This window comes from Amblyomma mixtum, chromosome 5, assembly GCF_055824585.1.
Source record: "Amblyomma mixtum isolate Tamu chromosome 5, ASM5582458v1, whole genome shotgun sequence".
NCBI classification, from domain to species: Eukaryota; Metazoa; Arthropoda; class Arachnida; order Ixodida; family Ixodidae; genus Amblyomma; species Amblyomma mixtum.
The window spans coordinates 14,836,536-14,851,553 of record NC_143016.1 but is presented as its reverse complement, the minus strand read 5'-3'; the positions used below and the strand labels follow the sequence as shown (position 1 = coordinate 14,851,553).

At 47.1% G+C, this 15,018-nt stretch overlaps 1 protein-coding gene across 5 annotated transcripts in view; it reads left to right on the top strand.

Annotated features, from left to right (window-relative positions):
* Nckx30C (solute carrier family 24 member Nckx30C) overlaps window positions 1–5,293 on the top strand; it is a 197,517-nt gene extending 192,224 nt beyond the window's left edge. For all 5 annotated transcript variants that reach the window (XM_089543428.1, XM_089543424.1, XM_089543427.1 and 2 more), the window contains one exon: window positions 2,649–5,293. In XM_089543428.1, the coding sequence (XP_089399554.1) occupies window positions 2,649–2,910 (262 nt within the window). In that variant the 3' untranslated portion in view covers window positions 2,911–5,293. The remainder of the gene's footprint in view (window positions 1–2,648) is intronic.
* The last annotated feature ends 9,725 nt before the right edge of the window (window positions 5,294–15,018 follow it).

The following is a 15,018-nucleotide window of genomic DNA, read 5'->3' as shown; positions in this document are numbered from 1 at the left end:
GCAAGCTACTCAGAAACCTAGCACTCGTTCCCAATGCGCGCCTGCTGCGTAGGACGTTGTTGGCGCCCTCACGTTCGAGAACGTGGACTGCATCGGCTTGGGCAACTGAGGCTTCCCCGTTGCGTAACGTAATGACCCTGCGTAGAGTATGCTGGTGCTCGGCACGTATCACTGAAGCTTACGGTCATCGCTATCAGTCCAGCCCTAGGCGGGAGAGCATAAGTGCTTCGCACTTTAACAAATAAACTATGATGTGGCGGATGAGTGACTATTTGGAATAGCTCGCACATCTTCAAAATGACACTCGACATGCTGGCCGAAAATTTAAAAAAAACATAGAAATGATGATCAACCTAACCTAACCTAACCTAACCTAACCTAACCTAACCTAACCTAACCTAACCTAACCTAACCTAACCTAACCTAACCTAACCTAACCTAACCTAACCTAACCTAACCTAACCTAACCTAACCTAACGACAGCAGACAAGAGAAGATGATGCTGGGAAGAGAGTTGGAAACTAAGAGCGAAACCGTGCTGCGGACGCAGTTTGCTGGATTTTTTTTTAATTTCTTTTTTTTGCTTGGAGCGCAGTAAAGTTTTTCTGGACGCCTACTTGTTCAGCACAGGACATCGGCAAGCAGACTAAAGACTGCGATGTGGCCTGATGCTCATGTAGAAGGTAGACCTGACAACTTTTGTTTCTTAACATATATAAGAAATAGAATTAAACTCTCACTTTAGATACAGATACATGAGAAGATTCAAAAGAATGCATAGCTATAGCGACATCTGGCGCAAAGAATAAAGATGACGCTCAGATATACAACTCAAGTTTCCTTGGCCGACACAAGTGCCCAATGGGAGCACTCTCGCAGCGAGGTGACGCATAACAGGCAGTCATCTGAGGACGAAACATTCTGGTTAGCTCTTGACACAAATCGCGTTAAAAATGTCAATTATTATTATTATTATTTTTTTTAAGAATACGCCGGTGACCGAGAGCGACCACACACCCGTAGTGTGATCGGGTATGTTGACGTTACTGGCTGAACGGGCAAATGCCCTGTCAGGTTCCGGAAATAATGCACACCACAAAAAAAAATCCCAGAAATAAATGTCGACGGAATTAATGGCCAGTTTCCGAACAAAAAAAGTCCCAAAACTTCCAACGCTCACATAACCCATGGTTTTGTTGGAACCATCGGCTCTGATTATTCCAGCCATCAGAACCCGTAGTTCCGACGGTTGGACTGCCACAAAGATTTCAGTCTGGTCCTGATTGCTGGAGTTGCAGCCCTGTATAAAACGGGTTACAAAGAAAACGCTGCTTATGAAATTACAAAGTGGATGTCTGAAAACTGGTGTCATGAAAAGTCACATGATCACAATACAGTCAAGCGCATCGTGAAACAAAATGTATTGGTATGTGGGACTGAACGCAGTGCACTGGTTTCAGTGCACCAGCCATCAACTATAGGCGAGAAGCTATAGGCGAGTGAAGCGAGATAACGGCATGGTAACTTCCGCGATCGCATACCATCTATCCTCCAACGATGCGAATTTTCCCACTTGGCCAGTTTAAATATGGATGTGTCAGGAGGCTCGGAAGCGCGGACTGTCATAGTCACTCAACAGTGTAGAGAGCCAACGACGTCTTACGTTCTGAAGAAGCAACGATAACCGTGGAGATGCCCCAGTACCGAGTCGGTATTTTATGCAACGCTGTCTCCAAGACTTACTTGCATAATACATTTCCAGGACCACAACAATTGAAGGTTTGCTGCAAAACGTAGGACACATACCATCCGGTTTTAACTCTCTTGTAACTTCCTTATACAAAGCCGTCTGCTCGTATTTTATCTAGAGGCCGTTTTTTCCCTAGAGGCCGTTCCCACCAGGGCTTTTTTTTTTTTTTTCCGGGGTCATTCCTTCCGGTGCAGTTCATTTCTACAACCCACCCTGCTAGACTGTGAAGCCAGTATCTCGCACAGTTCCGACGCACTCAACTGCCTGCTATAGTACATGGTAGGTCTGTCATTCTTGCCGCACACCTAGTTCACGGGAGTTAACCTCCGGTTACACTTGGCGGTGCACTGAGAAAGTCCCGCTACCATCATGTCGAGCCGTCAGCGCCAACGTCCTGCCATGCGCCAGTTAGCTTCTTGACGGTGTCGCCCTTAGGCGAAAGGTTTTCACAGCTGCGCATGATCGGTCCTTCGTGTTTCGACCACCTCTTGATCTCTCTCCCTTTACATTCATTCTCCCCTTTCCTACAGCGCAGGGCAACCAACCAGAATCTTTTGCGCAACCTCTTTGTCTTTCATTTCCATGCTATCTACCTGTTCAGTGTCTACCTACTTTTTAAGTATACAGTTAATGTTCTGTCGCCGACACCAGTAACAAACTACGCATGCGCGAGGCGGTCCAAATAGCATCGTAGTTGGAGCTAAGCGGTTGCGGCAAATGGCTCTGTTGTCTCTAGAGTGCGTCGAGCGCCGGTGGTATTCACGTTGGATTTACAACTGCGCGCAGCAAGTGAAAAGATACCTGCACATAATCATCGTCGATGAGACAATGACTGATCAGTGATTTTCACGTGCTTGCCCGTGCTTATTATGCTAAATCCCATTATGACGCGTTGCAGGCTCCCGCTGCCGTGGCTTCTGTCGTGCATGATCTACGGGCCGGTGACGGTGAGCAGCAGCGGCATGGCCTGCTCCATCTTCATCCTCTTTATGATGCTGCTCTTCGTGATCATCACCATCGCGCTCTTCCGCTGGCGCATGAACGTCGGCCTGGCGATGGTCATGTTCTTCCTCTACTTCGTCTTCATCGCCTGCAGCCTCATCCTCGAGTACGAGGTGGTGCGCTGCATCGACATCATCAACTACCTGATGCGCCGGTGAAGACTTCCCTTGCTGCTGCCTGTGTAGCCCCCCTCTCTCTTTCCGCCCCCCTCGCTTCGGACGGGAGGAGAGGACAAGGGACGGCTCGTTCGCCGCAACCGCCGCTGGGACGGAAGAGGCGCCGAACGAACAGTGTGTCGCGCATCACTCTGTACGTGCCGCATTGTGAGGGACAAGCCAGCGTCGCCCGTCGCCGCCCGACGTGCACGGGCTTATTGACTGAGTGCTTGCACTGCACACGCTGTGCGCAAAAGAATGTGCCGGTGAGAGTACACAGGGGATGCCATCTCCAAAGAAAAAAAAGAGTGTACGGGTTAGGAGCCGTCGACGACCGTGTTTGTTCAGTGAGAGATCAATCGTAACGGCCTGTTTATGTGAGTGCGCAGCAAACGTCGATCTGTCTGCCTTATAATGAGCATTGCACCTTGAAACGCAAGGCAGGCAGGTCACTCTCTAGAGCGATGAAAATTTCTCCAAGACAATAACTCCTCGAATTTTCGCGACACAACGAGATTTTTGCCCCAATTGAGCAGCTCTCCTAATGGTGACGTGTTGTCTGAGTGTTGAAGCAAAGAGGCACCGCTGAAACGGCAAAACAAACATAGCTGAGAGCGCTGCCATTGTTTCGGTGGTCTTGCTGTAGGCTTCCTTCAATGCGTGAATACTAAGGTCGCTGTAAAAAGTGTGTTCCATAAGCGAGTGGACTCTTTCCAAGAGGGACGACAATACCGCCAAGTGTATAACACGCACCTATAGCGCGGGTGGACCTTCTACGCCGTTTTCGTCTGTCCTTATCGCCAAGTATAGCAAACCGGAGACTCCTCGGTTGCCCCCTACTCAACTCCAGTAACCAATCGTCTCACGTTGGTGAGGCAGCGCAACGCTCGTACCTCTGAAGTTTCCTCGGCCACGCTTAGTCGATGAGGCAAACTCGCGCGACTAAAGCGGGAGACCGTGAACAAGCAAACTGCGTGGCGTGTAGAACGAAGCTCCATACCCCGCTCCTCTTGTCACCGTGTTCGCGCCAGGTGGAAGCATGGCCAATCCTCATCAGGCCGGGTCTTCCAACAGCTCGCTTCCATTGACGTTCTCATGTCGTGTGTGTTCTGTTCGGCAGTGCTGTGTAAGACGTGACGTCGTCTCGGTTTGCGAAAGGGGCCTCTTCGATATTTGCAGTTGGGCGCTGAGCTTTCCTGTACAAGAGTCCGGCCCCCTACACCGCCAAGTCTCCCACGATAGTGCTCCCACTTGACGCGGCGGACCTTGGCCACCTTAAACTTCGTCTTGGACCCAAAAGCAAGCGACTTCGGTGTATCTTCTGAGGAAAAATAAGCTTAGCATTTGAAGAGGACATCACCGCTGACATGAAAAGAAATGAAGGAAACTCAGTTCAAAGAACAAGTCAATAATAATGTCAGAAACATCTCTTGCAAGTAGGCTTGGCGTGCGCAGTCTAAAAGCTCTCGATATGAACTGCTCTCTCCTTTTTAAGTGAGTAGGCAAAATCCTCCATTTAAAGCGCTGAAAGCTTTGGAAAGAGCTCTGTGTCAGTGATTTAAGGCTAAGTGCTTGCTGAGATTCATATGACATGGCAGCTTTGTTTGAGCTGTGTACAGTTTGAGTTGAGTGAACGTTCAAGCACATACACTGAAGCAAGCCAAAGAGAAAGAGAAACAAATGGTTTCTGCAGAGTACATCGCGGCTGATTTCAAAATTAAGGGCGTCATTCCAAAGAAGTTAGGTCAAATGCCGCGAAAAAATACAACGGCAACTCCTCGTTATTTTCTGAATTGTTTCTTCGGTTCCTTTTCTATCTGAGTGCTTCTCCGTTCTTCGACTTCGATCTTTGTGAGATTGAATATGTGGTCTATTCAACGTGAACATGGCATGCTCAGATTGTGCTACAGAAAAACCTAGTTGAATTTGCAAATGTCTACAAAGCAGGCTCATTATTCCATGTACACGCTTAATAAACACACGAGACACATGATTATCACGTCCTGCATGGCAACGAAAAAGTTACATCGACTTAGGCAAATTGATCATCTGTGCCTCCCGCCGTCGTCTCCCGATTAACGACATGAGTACGTGATATTACAATTATTCCTTAATTACTAGACTTGTGGTAAAGTCAGGTGAAATTCTTTAATCGGCAACTTCCATGTGCTTCCATTCACACGTGTTAAAGAATATGACAACATTTTCTTTGTTTCGTCAAACGATTTCTCTTAGTCGAATGTAGGTAAAATTCTCCGGATGGCTGGGGAAGACATGCTACCAGTTAAAATGCTGCGTTTCTACGAAAATAAACTGAAAATAAGTTGAGAATAACTGCCTCAAACCACACCTAAATTTAAAAGGGGTACGTACTTGCGCGAAAGACGGGACGAAAACAAAGAAACACAAACGACATGGACAATGCGCAATGCGCATTGTACATGTCGTTTGTGTTTCTTTGTTTTCGTCCTGTCTTTCGCGCAAGTACGTACCCCTTTCAAGCTATGAACCAACTCACCCAGATTATAGCTTTAATTAACACACCTAAAATTGAGGGCTGGTAACAAAATGCAGAGAAAAGCTTCGCGAAATTTCGTTTTTTTTTTTATTGGGGGGGGGGGGGGGGGGTGCAGATTAGATTATACGTGTTAGACCGCAGACTCACTTGCAGTGTGAGCTATCATCAAGCCAATTTTTTTATTACGTTTTTTTTTTTTCACGTGTGTTAGAGGCTTCAGAAAAAAAACTGCACGCAAATCAATACGAGATGAGACACAAGGCACTGACTAGCGCTTGTCCGTGTATTGGCTCTCATCTCGTCTTCATCTGCGGGCTATAGTTTCGATCCCGGCCGCGGCGGTTGAATTTCTTTGGAGGAGAAATTCTAGAGGCCCGTGTACTGTGCGATGTCAGTGCACGTTAAAGAACCCCAGGTGGTCGAAATTTCCGGAGCCCTTCACTACGGCGTCTCTCATAGCCTGAGTTGCTTTGGGACGTTAAACCCCATAAACCAACCAACCGCTGTAGTTTCTTTTTAAGCATGAATTACCAACACGCACAAGCCTATTCTCTTTTTAGAAGCCTTATCTGTTGTGAGGCGCGAGTCATATGGTTTAATTGATTGATCAAATGTTCATTGATGGATATGGCAGGAAACCTATCAGATGAAATGGAGAGATCTCACAGTGGTCCAGCACAAAAGAAAAAAAAAGCCGCACTGGCTATCAGAGCAAAAAGCAGGGGCAACTGAAATGCAGATAAGGCTTGATTTCTATCGAATCGTCTGCCCTATATTAATGGTTGATGCCGATGCGCTGAGAGGAGTACTGTGTGACGAATTTTCTCTTGTTTTTTAAGCAAGCATAGCCAAGTTTAGCGAAATCGTATTTCGTTAAGAAAAAAATTTCAAACACGTGCATCCGCTCGTCCGGCTAATTGCGAACCAGAAAATGATGGGCGCGAGTCAAATCTTCCTTTTTTTTCCTTCTGTCTCCAGTCCGGCGAGAAAGAAAGCCACGGGTTTCTTTTTTTTCTCTCTCTCTCTCTTTCTTCCCACGCAAGGCGCGGGCTTCTATGAAATAGAGGTTAAAACTCCGACGTTCAGACTACGTACGGTGCAAAGGACTGATCGCGGTCATGCTCCCTTTCCTCGCTGTCTCCCTCATTCGCAAAACGTCATCGCCGAATCGCCTCGCTCTTACAAGTGATCACCATTTCACAACCATGCTTCGTTGCCCGCTTCGCAAAGCTACTACCTCTCCACCCTCTTCCTCTCCTCTTCTCCTCTTTGTTCCCTCTCACACACCTCCTCACCATTTGGGCATAAACATCAACGAGACTTGTCACCTTGAGACTTCTGCTACAGCGCGTGTTCGTTGCTTGCTTTGAGTGAGATGCTCCTCGTGAACCGTGTCTCGATGCCAACCCGATTCCCGATACCACATCCATAGTTTCTGTGTGTCCATCGAGGAACCGATGTTAGTTACCGGTTCGAAGTTGTCCTTGGAGCGAATCTCCGCGCCTCCCCTTGTCGAACGGGACTCCGATGTATACTATCATCCGCTGTGCGCTTTACACGCGCACAGAATGCCCCGACCACAGGGCTGGTCTCAACAGATCTTCCCGGAATACATTAAATGCCCGGTTGTCGCATGCAGCTAGCCTCAAGTTGTTATTCGCGAAGAGAAAATAGAAGTGTATCGATTTGGGCATGAACGGTATTGTTGACCTTTCAGTTTCATGTCCAAGTATAGCGTTCGCAATATTAGGAGGACACCTTACAAATTTTCACTAGAGAGCTTCTTCTTCTGAGAACAGTCATTGTTATCTATCTCTCTCATCAAAAGCGAGTCCTACGATCTATGTCTTGTCGAAACGTAAAACTTCCGCATGCAGGGTTTGCACTGTCCAGAATTTCGAACTGAATTGAGTGAGAATTCAGTTGAGAATTCCCGCTCTGCGTATAAAGTGTCCGTCTCGCGAACTGCTCGCCATTCGGCTGCAGGAGGAGTTGTTTCCGCTTGGGTGCGAAGTCGCGCCACCGGAGCATACCGCCTATGCACTGTTATGCAAGTCGTTACTTTGAGATTGAGAGGTCGCCCTGTAAGTAAGTTCGCGCGCAAGCATAGTGGAAACAAACGAATTGAGGCCCATTGTTTCGCGCATCACACAGACGCTACACTGCTTCAGTTCGATGTGAGTTTTATTTAGGAGAATTTTTTTTTTTTTTCACATAGTGCTTTGCTTTCATTTTCGCTCGTGACCAGTGACCCCATTAGGACCCATGTAGTCAGCGACACATCTTCTCTTGACCTTGAAATTTGCATTCAGATAGCTGTCCTATCATCAACTGCCTCATTATTTTTTACGACTTGTAGGTCTGAGAAAGACCGACCACTCTTCAGGCGGTCCATGAAGCTCTGTGCAACTGGCTGGTTTTTTTTTTCTCGCTCTTGAAATAAAAAGTCACGCGGCTGTCGCCGCTGTTTGAGGACAGAAAGTATGCAACGACGTTGCCAGGGCGGAAAGTGTCGGAACCACAATCGTCGCAGCCGAGATGCCGTTTTCGTGCATTGTTATTGAAGCCGCGTGCTAGTGCCTTCGTGCACTCTGTAGTGAGGGCACCACGTAGCCCTGTCATCATAGAAAGTCTTATAGCCACAGGTGCTTGTAAGCTTCGGCTAGCAGTTCACCGCAACGCTCAGAAGGTTCATTAAGCATGTGTCAATCAGCGTCAACTAAAATGTGTGCCGCACAGCCTTCAACAATCGCCGCTGCTACGTGTATGGTCTGGTCGTATAAAATGAGACGGAGCTTCCGTCGCGCACACATGGAGCATCATTCTGGCCATTTAGACCACTTTCATGTCGTTCCAAGTAGACACTAAAAAATAATAATCTCTTGCTTCCAATTGATGGAAAAGAACTGAGAAATACTGTAGGTCGCTAAATAATATTTGTGAGCGAAAATATTCTGTTTTTTTTTTTCTTGCAGCTTCATACCAATAGAGGAATTCCTTCCTTGTGATGTGAGTGCACGGCACCCTTCGTTTCCTCATCGATACCACGCGCCTTGCGCTTTGCGCCTCTTGGAATGTCCAGCGATACCATGTCCAGCGATAGGGAAAAGAAGACAAACTGTTTAAAATGCCAGTTGGCGTCTGTTACGGTGCTTTGTTGCTTTCTCTTCGTTTTCACTACTCCAATTTGCTTCGCACAGGCGTATTACCAGCAGGGGTACGCACTTTTAAGTTGCACTCAAGGAGTTTACAAGCTTTGGCGATGCGTATTTTGTAAATTATGTTGCGCATCCAGCCAAGCCGGCATAAACTTTTTGAAGAAAGATTAAGGCTCGACCTCAAATTTCCCACCAGGAACGGCTGGTTCATTACAAACCAACCAATGCCATGAATCGATGAATCGTCAGTAAACACTGACCGGTAAAATTCAATTGCGAGGGTAAAAATCATCACAGTAATTCTTTCAGCTTCGGTAACGACGCCGCGACGCCATACTAGGTTCGGAATACGCTCAGGAAGAGTGCATGCATCAGTGAACATATCATTGAACATATTTAGTGCCACGCGTCGATGCGAGCTGACCACGACGCCAAACTCGCTCACTCGCTCTGCAGAACAGCACCAAACAGACGTGCGCGTCTAGGCAAAGCAAAAAACGCATTCGCGAACAGCTTTTCTTTGTCGTAGCTTTTCTCTCTAGTCAGTGCATTGAGCAGCGGATTAGCACCGACGGAAGGCGCTGGAGTACTGGTGCAATAGAACAGAGCCTGCCCTAAGAAACAATGGTGTTTGCAGCACTGTCTAGGATGGCGGGGAAAATGTGTGTAAGAATCCTTTCTTTTTAACTACTCACTCCTTTTTCAAGCAGGAAACTGGTGATAATACACGACATCTGTAACTGTGGGCGCCCGCTGAAGGACGAGTTCTGTAGAAAGAAGGCGCTTTATGCTGGATAATCCAAATTGCCCCCTGTCACGGCGGTAATGATACTACACTGCGCTGTAAGGATCAGCTATCCTGCGACGAGAAAACAGGCCCACTGTCAAGCCAGACCACTCGCTCTACATGCCAGAGCATGCCGCTAGACAAACTCAAAACAAATTTATATGTGGTTGCACGACATTCTCTTTGTAGTGCCCGTAGCTGTCGCCGAGCCTTGAGTATACTTGGTGCCTCATACGCGCGTGTACAATGGTACTATGAAAATGGTACTATGGTACTATGGTCTATAGTCTGTACATACGTACCGTGTTCGCTGAGTGTCTCCCTGCGTATGACCAGCCCCTGTCTTTTGTGCAACCTGTAAACGTCTGCAGTAGCCACGAATGGTACATCGAGGTGGTGCCGACACATGAAGACTTTCCCTACGTTTCTAAGCTTGATGTACGGGTACAGCTGTTAAGCCACCACCTACACCATTCTGTTGCGGTGAAGGTTTCTAATCGGCACTTCGTCTTAGCTCGGCTCAACAGCGTCAGTGCACAGATGGGTCGGTTGAGGCTGTAATCTTACGAGTGGCTTTCGCTTCTAACCAGAAGCCCGGCAGTCGTGTATACAACCCGAGCATATTGTCACTAGACCTTTTATGTCATGGACGCTTGCCTGTTCCTCGAAAGACAATTAGATGAGGCTGAATGCCTCTCGGCGAGTCAGAAAAAAAAGGAAAGAAATCAACATTTATCCTAAACACCAAACTCGCTATTTGATACTCGCCCAAGAGAAGTAAATAAACTGCGGTTTCGTAAGAAAAACCGAACCGTCGAGGTACAAACAAGCACCAATTGTCCTGAGCTCCGCGTTGAGTCTTCTAGTAGCCTTTCTAACTTCAAGCTGATGCGCCTTTACGTGCGTATGAAGCAGAACTGCACTGTCTGCGAGATGTCCAGTCATCAGTGCGATTGTAGCCAAAGTTTTTTGCATTGTTACTTTCCATCCAAATCACGTACAAAGGACACCGAAGTTGCAACTATTTGCAATGTGAGCTTCCACGGAAAGGTGTGTGTACCCATCTGGTTGTTTGTTTGCCGCCACAGTTGTTATCCGGTTCACGCGTGTGACGTCACTGGGCCGACACCTGCTCTGCCAGCGAGAGCCAGTGAAAATCCAGCAGCGGAGTTTTTTTTTAATAATTACTTTCAAACTTGTTACTTATGCACTTCTTGTGTAAAGCGGAATGCCGCTGAAAGCCTGCAGCGCACTTATCATGGAAGGAGTTAAAAAGTCGCGATCGGAAAGAAAAGACGATAATACGAGATCGCTCTATGGCTAGTGGTGGTCGGTGGCTGATACCTGTTCCAATGTGTTAATGAACACTCCGATGCTAGCGTCGGCTAATGCTTTTTTCCCTTGTTGTTCACTGGCTACTCTCCTTCTTACGTCATACACATACGCCATTTCTACTTAGTGTATCATCTATGTAGCGTCGACGTTATGGTTGTCTTTATGTTTCTGCTCATCTAAGTCGTTAAAATAATGTTTTACTATGTAATCACTTAACATAGCCGCACACGTTATGCTGTCGCGGTAAAAATGCAACGACACAGGGCCTGACAAGGATGAGCGGTGTTACCGCGTTATTATTTTCTTAGTAGCCACTAACCTAGTTCAAACTGTTCACAAGAGTGCTTCGACTGTTGATTGTTGAGGAGGTATAAAGGTGAAAGTATAAAGATTGTTATGGTGCTGGAAGAGCGATAAGTTTACTTTCCCTTCCTCAAGGTATCATCTTAACATTGCTAAATGTTTACCTTCTATAGTTAACCAACGCAGCGTCTTGTACAGTATGCTTAATACGAAGCACATTGCTAAGGTGTGTTTGTTTATGGAGAAAAAAAAAGAACCTTCGTCAGACAAGACAAAAAGCGGAGACAAAACGCGAATAATCGACGGTAACGAGAAAGGACACGGTAAGAAGAATGCGTTTCCTTTCACTGTCTCCTGTATAATACACATGCGTAGTGTACCATACCATCTATCTACTAGACACTGAAACGAAATCAAAAGGTACACGATAGTAGTACGTTTTCATTTCGATATCGCCTTCGCGTCGTCCGTGACTTTTTCTAGCCATGTGCTGAAGTAGCTAGCTGCCATAGTGAGATATCGCCGTGTTGTTGCATAGCCCGTGTCGCGAAGTACGCAAGTCGACGCAGTCTCTCGTTAATTCCCTGAATCGCGTGTAAAAGGGGAAATTTCTCGATCCTAAACAGTTTAGTGATATATATGTGCTAAGAAAAGTCGCTACCATCTCCTTTAGTCTTAAGTGCGACTGCGTGCGCCAAATTTTTTTTTTCATTTTGTGATCCCCGATGGCAGTGGAACACAAGATAACTTTCTTGTAATGTATACTTCGTGTACGTGGCAAAAACAAATATGCCTCGCGCCTCACGAGCGATTTGATCTGCGTACTTCGCGATGAATAAAAAAAAAGGAAAAAAGACAAGTGTATACAAAAAAAATATGTGTGCGTCAAACAATATACAAATGAACGAGCCTTGTACATAGTATACGATAGGTCGGTGCGCTTTCAGGAAGGAAAAAAAAATGCTGTAGAAAGCAAGCTGGGAGATAACCGATTCGCTTGGTTACTGCTTGTTAACGTTGCGTGAGGTACAGCAATGTGCGGCGCGCAACGGAGAGACCATGTACACGCGTGTTGACCGTATTGCAGAGATGTTTATCAATATAGCAAACACGGAGTACCGTGTATGGTGGGAGAAGGCTTGGCACGTCGTGAGCCTCGTCCTCGGCTTGTCCTCGCACTAAACTGTTTGTTATCAGTGTCCCTATCCTACTGGTCCATGCACCTGAAACTTTTCTTCGCAGTGTCACGGTATCCTATAGCTCCGTACGTGCGTCACAGTCCCGAAACGAATGGTTTAATGAAATGAACTCCAGAAGCACCCCGGCACCCGTATGTCGAGCTCCGGCTCTCGTTCTCAGTTATCGCATGGGAGGTGTTCGGTGGGCTATTACTAAGTATGTGTACGCACCGATAAGGTGGGCCCCTTTTCAACTAGTGCCTTGATCGCGAGTCAGTGTGCCCCAAAGGCAAGCGATTCTTTCAGATCCCTAGAGGTTGTGTTTTAGATCAAGTGATATCTCTGACAGAGCGAGACACCAACCCCGAAGAGAATTTCCCGTATCTAAGTAGTCTGCTAGTAACCTTTCGAAGAGACTATAGAGACCGACTGCGCTGACAAAGCACATAGTGACAATGAAGAGCACGTATTGGTTTTTACATAGGTCAGAAATCAAAGAATAAGATAGGTACTATAAATTAACCCAAGCAGCACAGGTAACAGGCCCAATATTGCAAATAAATGGTTTCACTCTGGCCCATTCTAGGAGTGGCCTTTGTCAATACATTTTTAATATTGAGCCGATTGCGTGTGCTGTTTGGAAAGCAGGGATCGATATCGACCGTACTTTTGCACCCAGAAGGAAAACAACTAAGGGCGTAGACCACGGAGTGCCCAGCCTTCTCCGGACATGTGCATAAGAAGTGCTGTACAGCATGTACGTGTATGCGATTCAGATGCCGGAATAAAAATGCTGAGAAGACGGATGACCGAGTGTTCCTTGCTTGTGCTCCTTTCTCTCCGTTGATTTATGTTAGAAAGACCTGACATTTTTTTTTTTTAATATCAATTCCACCACGCTCGAACGGGCGTCCAAATATACTTCTGCGTCAGCGCTGGAAAAAGTACGAACGTAAAAAGATCACAGTTGGCGGATTTTCACGCGGAGGTCGTAGGTATTTCGAGAGTCAAATCGCGACACTGAGCAGAGCCGGCTTCCTAATACCTGGACGCAAAATACGTGAAATACTGCGAGATTCGTCCTGTTATTCGCTGCTATATCATCTGTTATTACTCCTCTTTTTTCTTTAAAGGGTAACCGAAAATATCTTTCAACAACGTACACTGCTTTTTTCAACGTGTACTTAAACTTAACAAAACCGTCGGGCGGCAGATAACCCTTAAGAAACATTGTTAGTTTGTTAAGCCTATGTTCATCCTAAGGTCGCAGGATCGAATCCAGGTCGTTGCACCTCATTAAGATGGAGGCGATATACAAACGCGTCCGTGTGCTGTGCGATGTCAGTGCATGTTGCAGAACACCAGGTAGTCTAAATTGTCGCAAACGATGTCGCAAAGGACTGCGTGTTTAAACGGCTGGATGGTGATGCCGTTCAAGTACATCGCAGCCTCCAGTAGGGCGAACCACCCGCCGACGCCTGCAGGCCGGAACGCTGGGAGCGGCGGGTCGAAACTTGGGTCCTGCCAGTACGCCATCCTGGAACGCCGCTGATGAAGAAGGGGCGGTTCGCCGGGTCACCACTGTTGAGGATTTGCGGGGTCGCAGCGGAGCACCAGAGAGAGACGACCAGCGTGGCAGGCTTCTATGGCGTGCGCCCGGAGCACGCGCTGTCCATCTTTATTTTCTTCTAGCGCGCGCTGTAACGCCGATCTCAGCGCCGGCGCTTTATAGCGTCGCCGGGCGCTATAAAATTAATCCAGAGTCCCGTACTACGGCGTCCCCCAAAGTCCATGTGCCTCTTCGGACGTTAAATCCCACATAGCAACACTAAAGCAACATCTGAAGCTGCTTCCTAGACACCTCCTGTACCATGTTTCTTCCACATAGCAATTTAACACGACGGCGTTTGCAGCTGTGTGATTGAATTTCATAATACTACTACCTTTACAACCTCCTCACATGCCCCGCAAGGATTTGGTGCGCGCCCACTTTTCAGGGTTGGAATCGAGGGTACTCCTGGAAACGACATATTTAGGATAGGGTCGAGCCATTCTGATAATGTAATAGATCACAGACCACCGCGGAGAACCGCGGTCTGTTAGGGCGAAGAGTGTATGCTAAGGGAAGGAAAAGGTAGCCAGAGATAGCAAAGAGTCATGTGGAGCGATGAGATTATGAAATTCACTGGGACACCAGTGTAGGGTGGTCGAAGCTGGCACAAGGCATGCATGACCAAATGGGGATCAATAGGATAGTCTTTTGTTTTGTACCGAATGTACCCTATTGGATAAGATGCTGATGATAGCGACAGTGATTAAAATGTTATTTAAACTTTACTGGGTAAAGAATAACGTGTTTCTACTGCGTCTCCAGCTCTCGAACATTCTCCAGCAATCTTTCGAGACTAGCAAGCGTCAGGCCTCCTCCTTGTGTGAGAGCTAAGCACTCAAGTAGCGCGCCACCATAGGAATATTCTTTGCCCCATCGAGGCAGCGGCGCACCAACAGCTGCAGCCGACTTCCGTACCCGACGGAAGCAGCCAGCAACGAAATGGTTGCGATACGGCCGTTTCGAAGCGATTGCGCGCGCATGGCGAATCGATTAATCATTCAAAAGTGTCTACTGTCGCAGCGCGCCGGTGAAGAAAATAAAAACGAGAAGGAGTGCGCTCACGAGCGATGTTTACGCACTTTGAGAAAACATGTTCTGTGAGGGACGAGCGAGTGACCGTATAAGTGAGCTCGAACGCGCGCGCATGTGGATCGATTAATCAATCTGAAGGCATGTGTTGCAAGGGCGACGGGGACAACGCAGGCACGGAAATGGCGCTG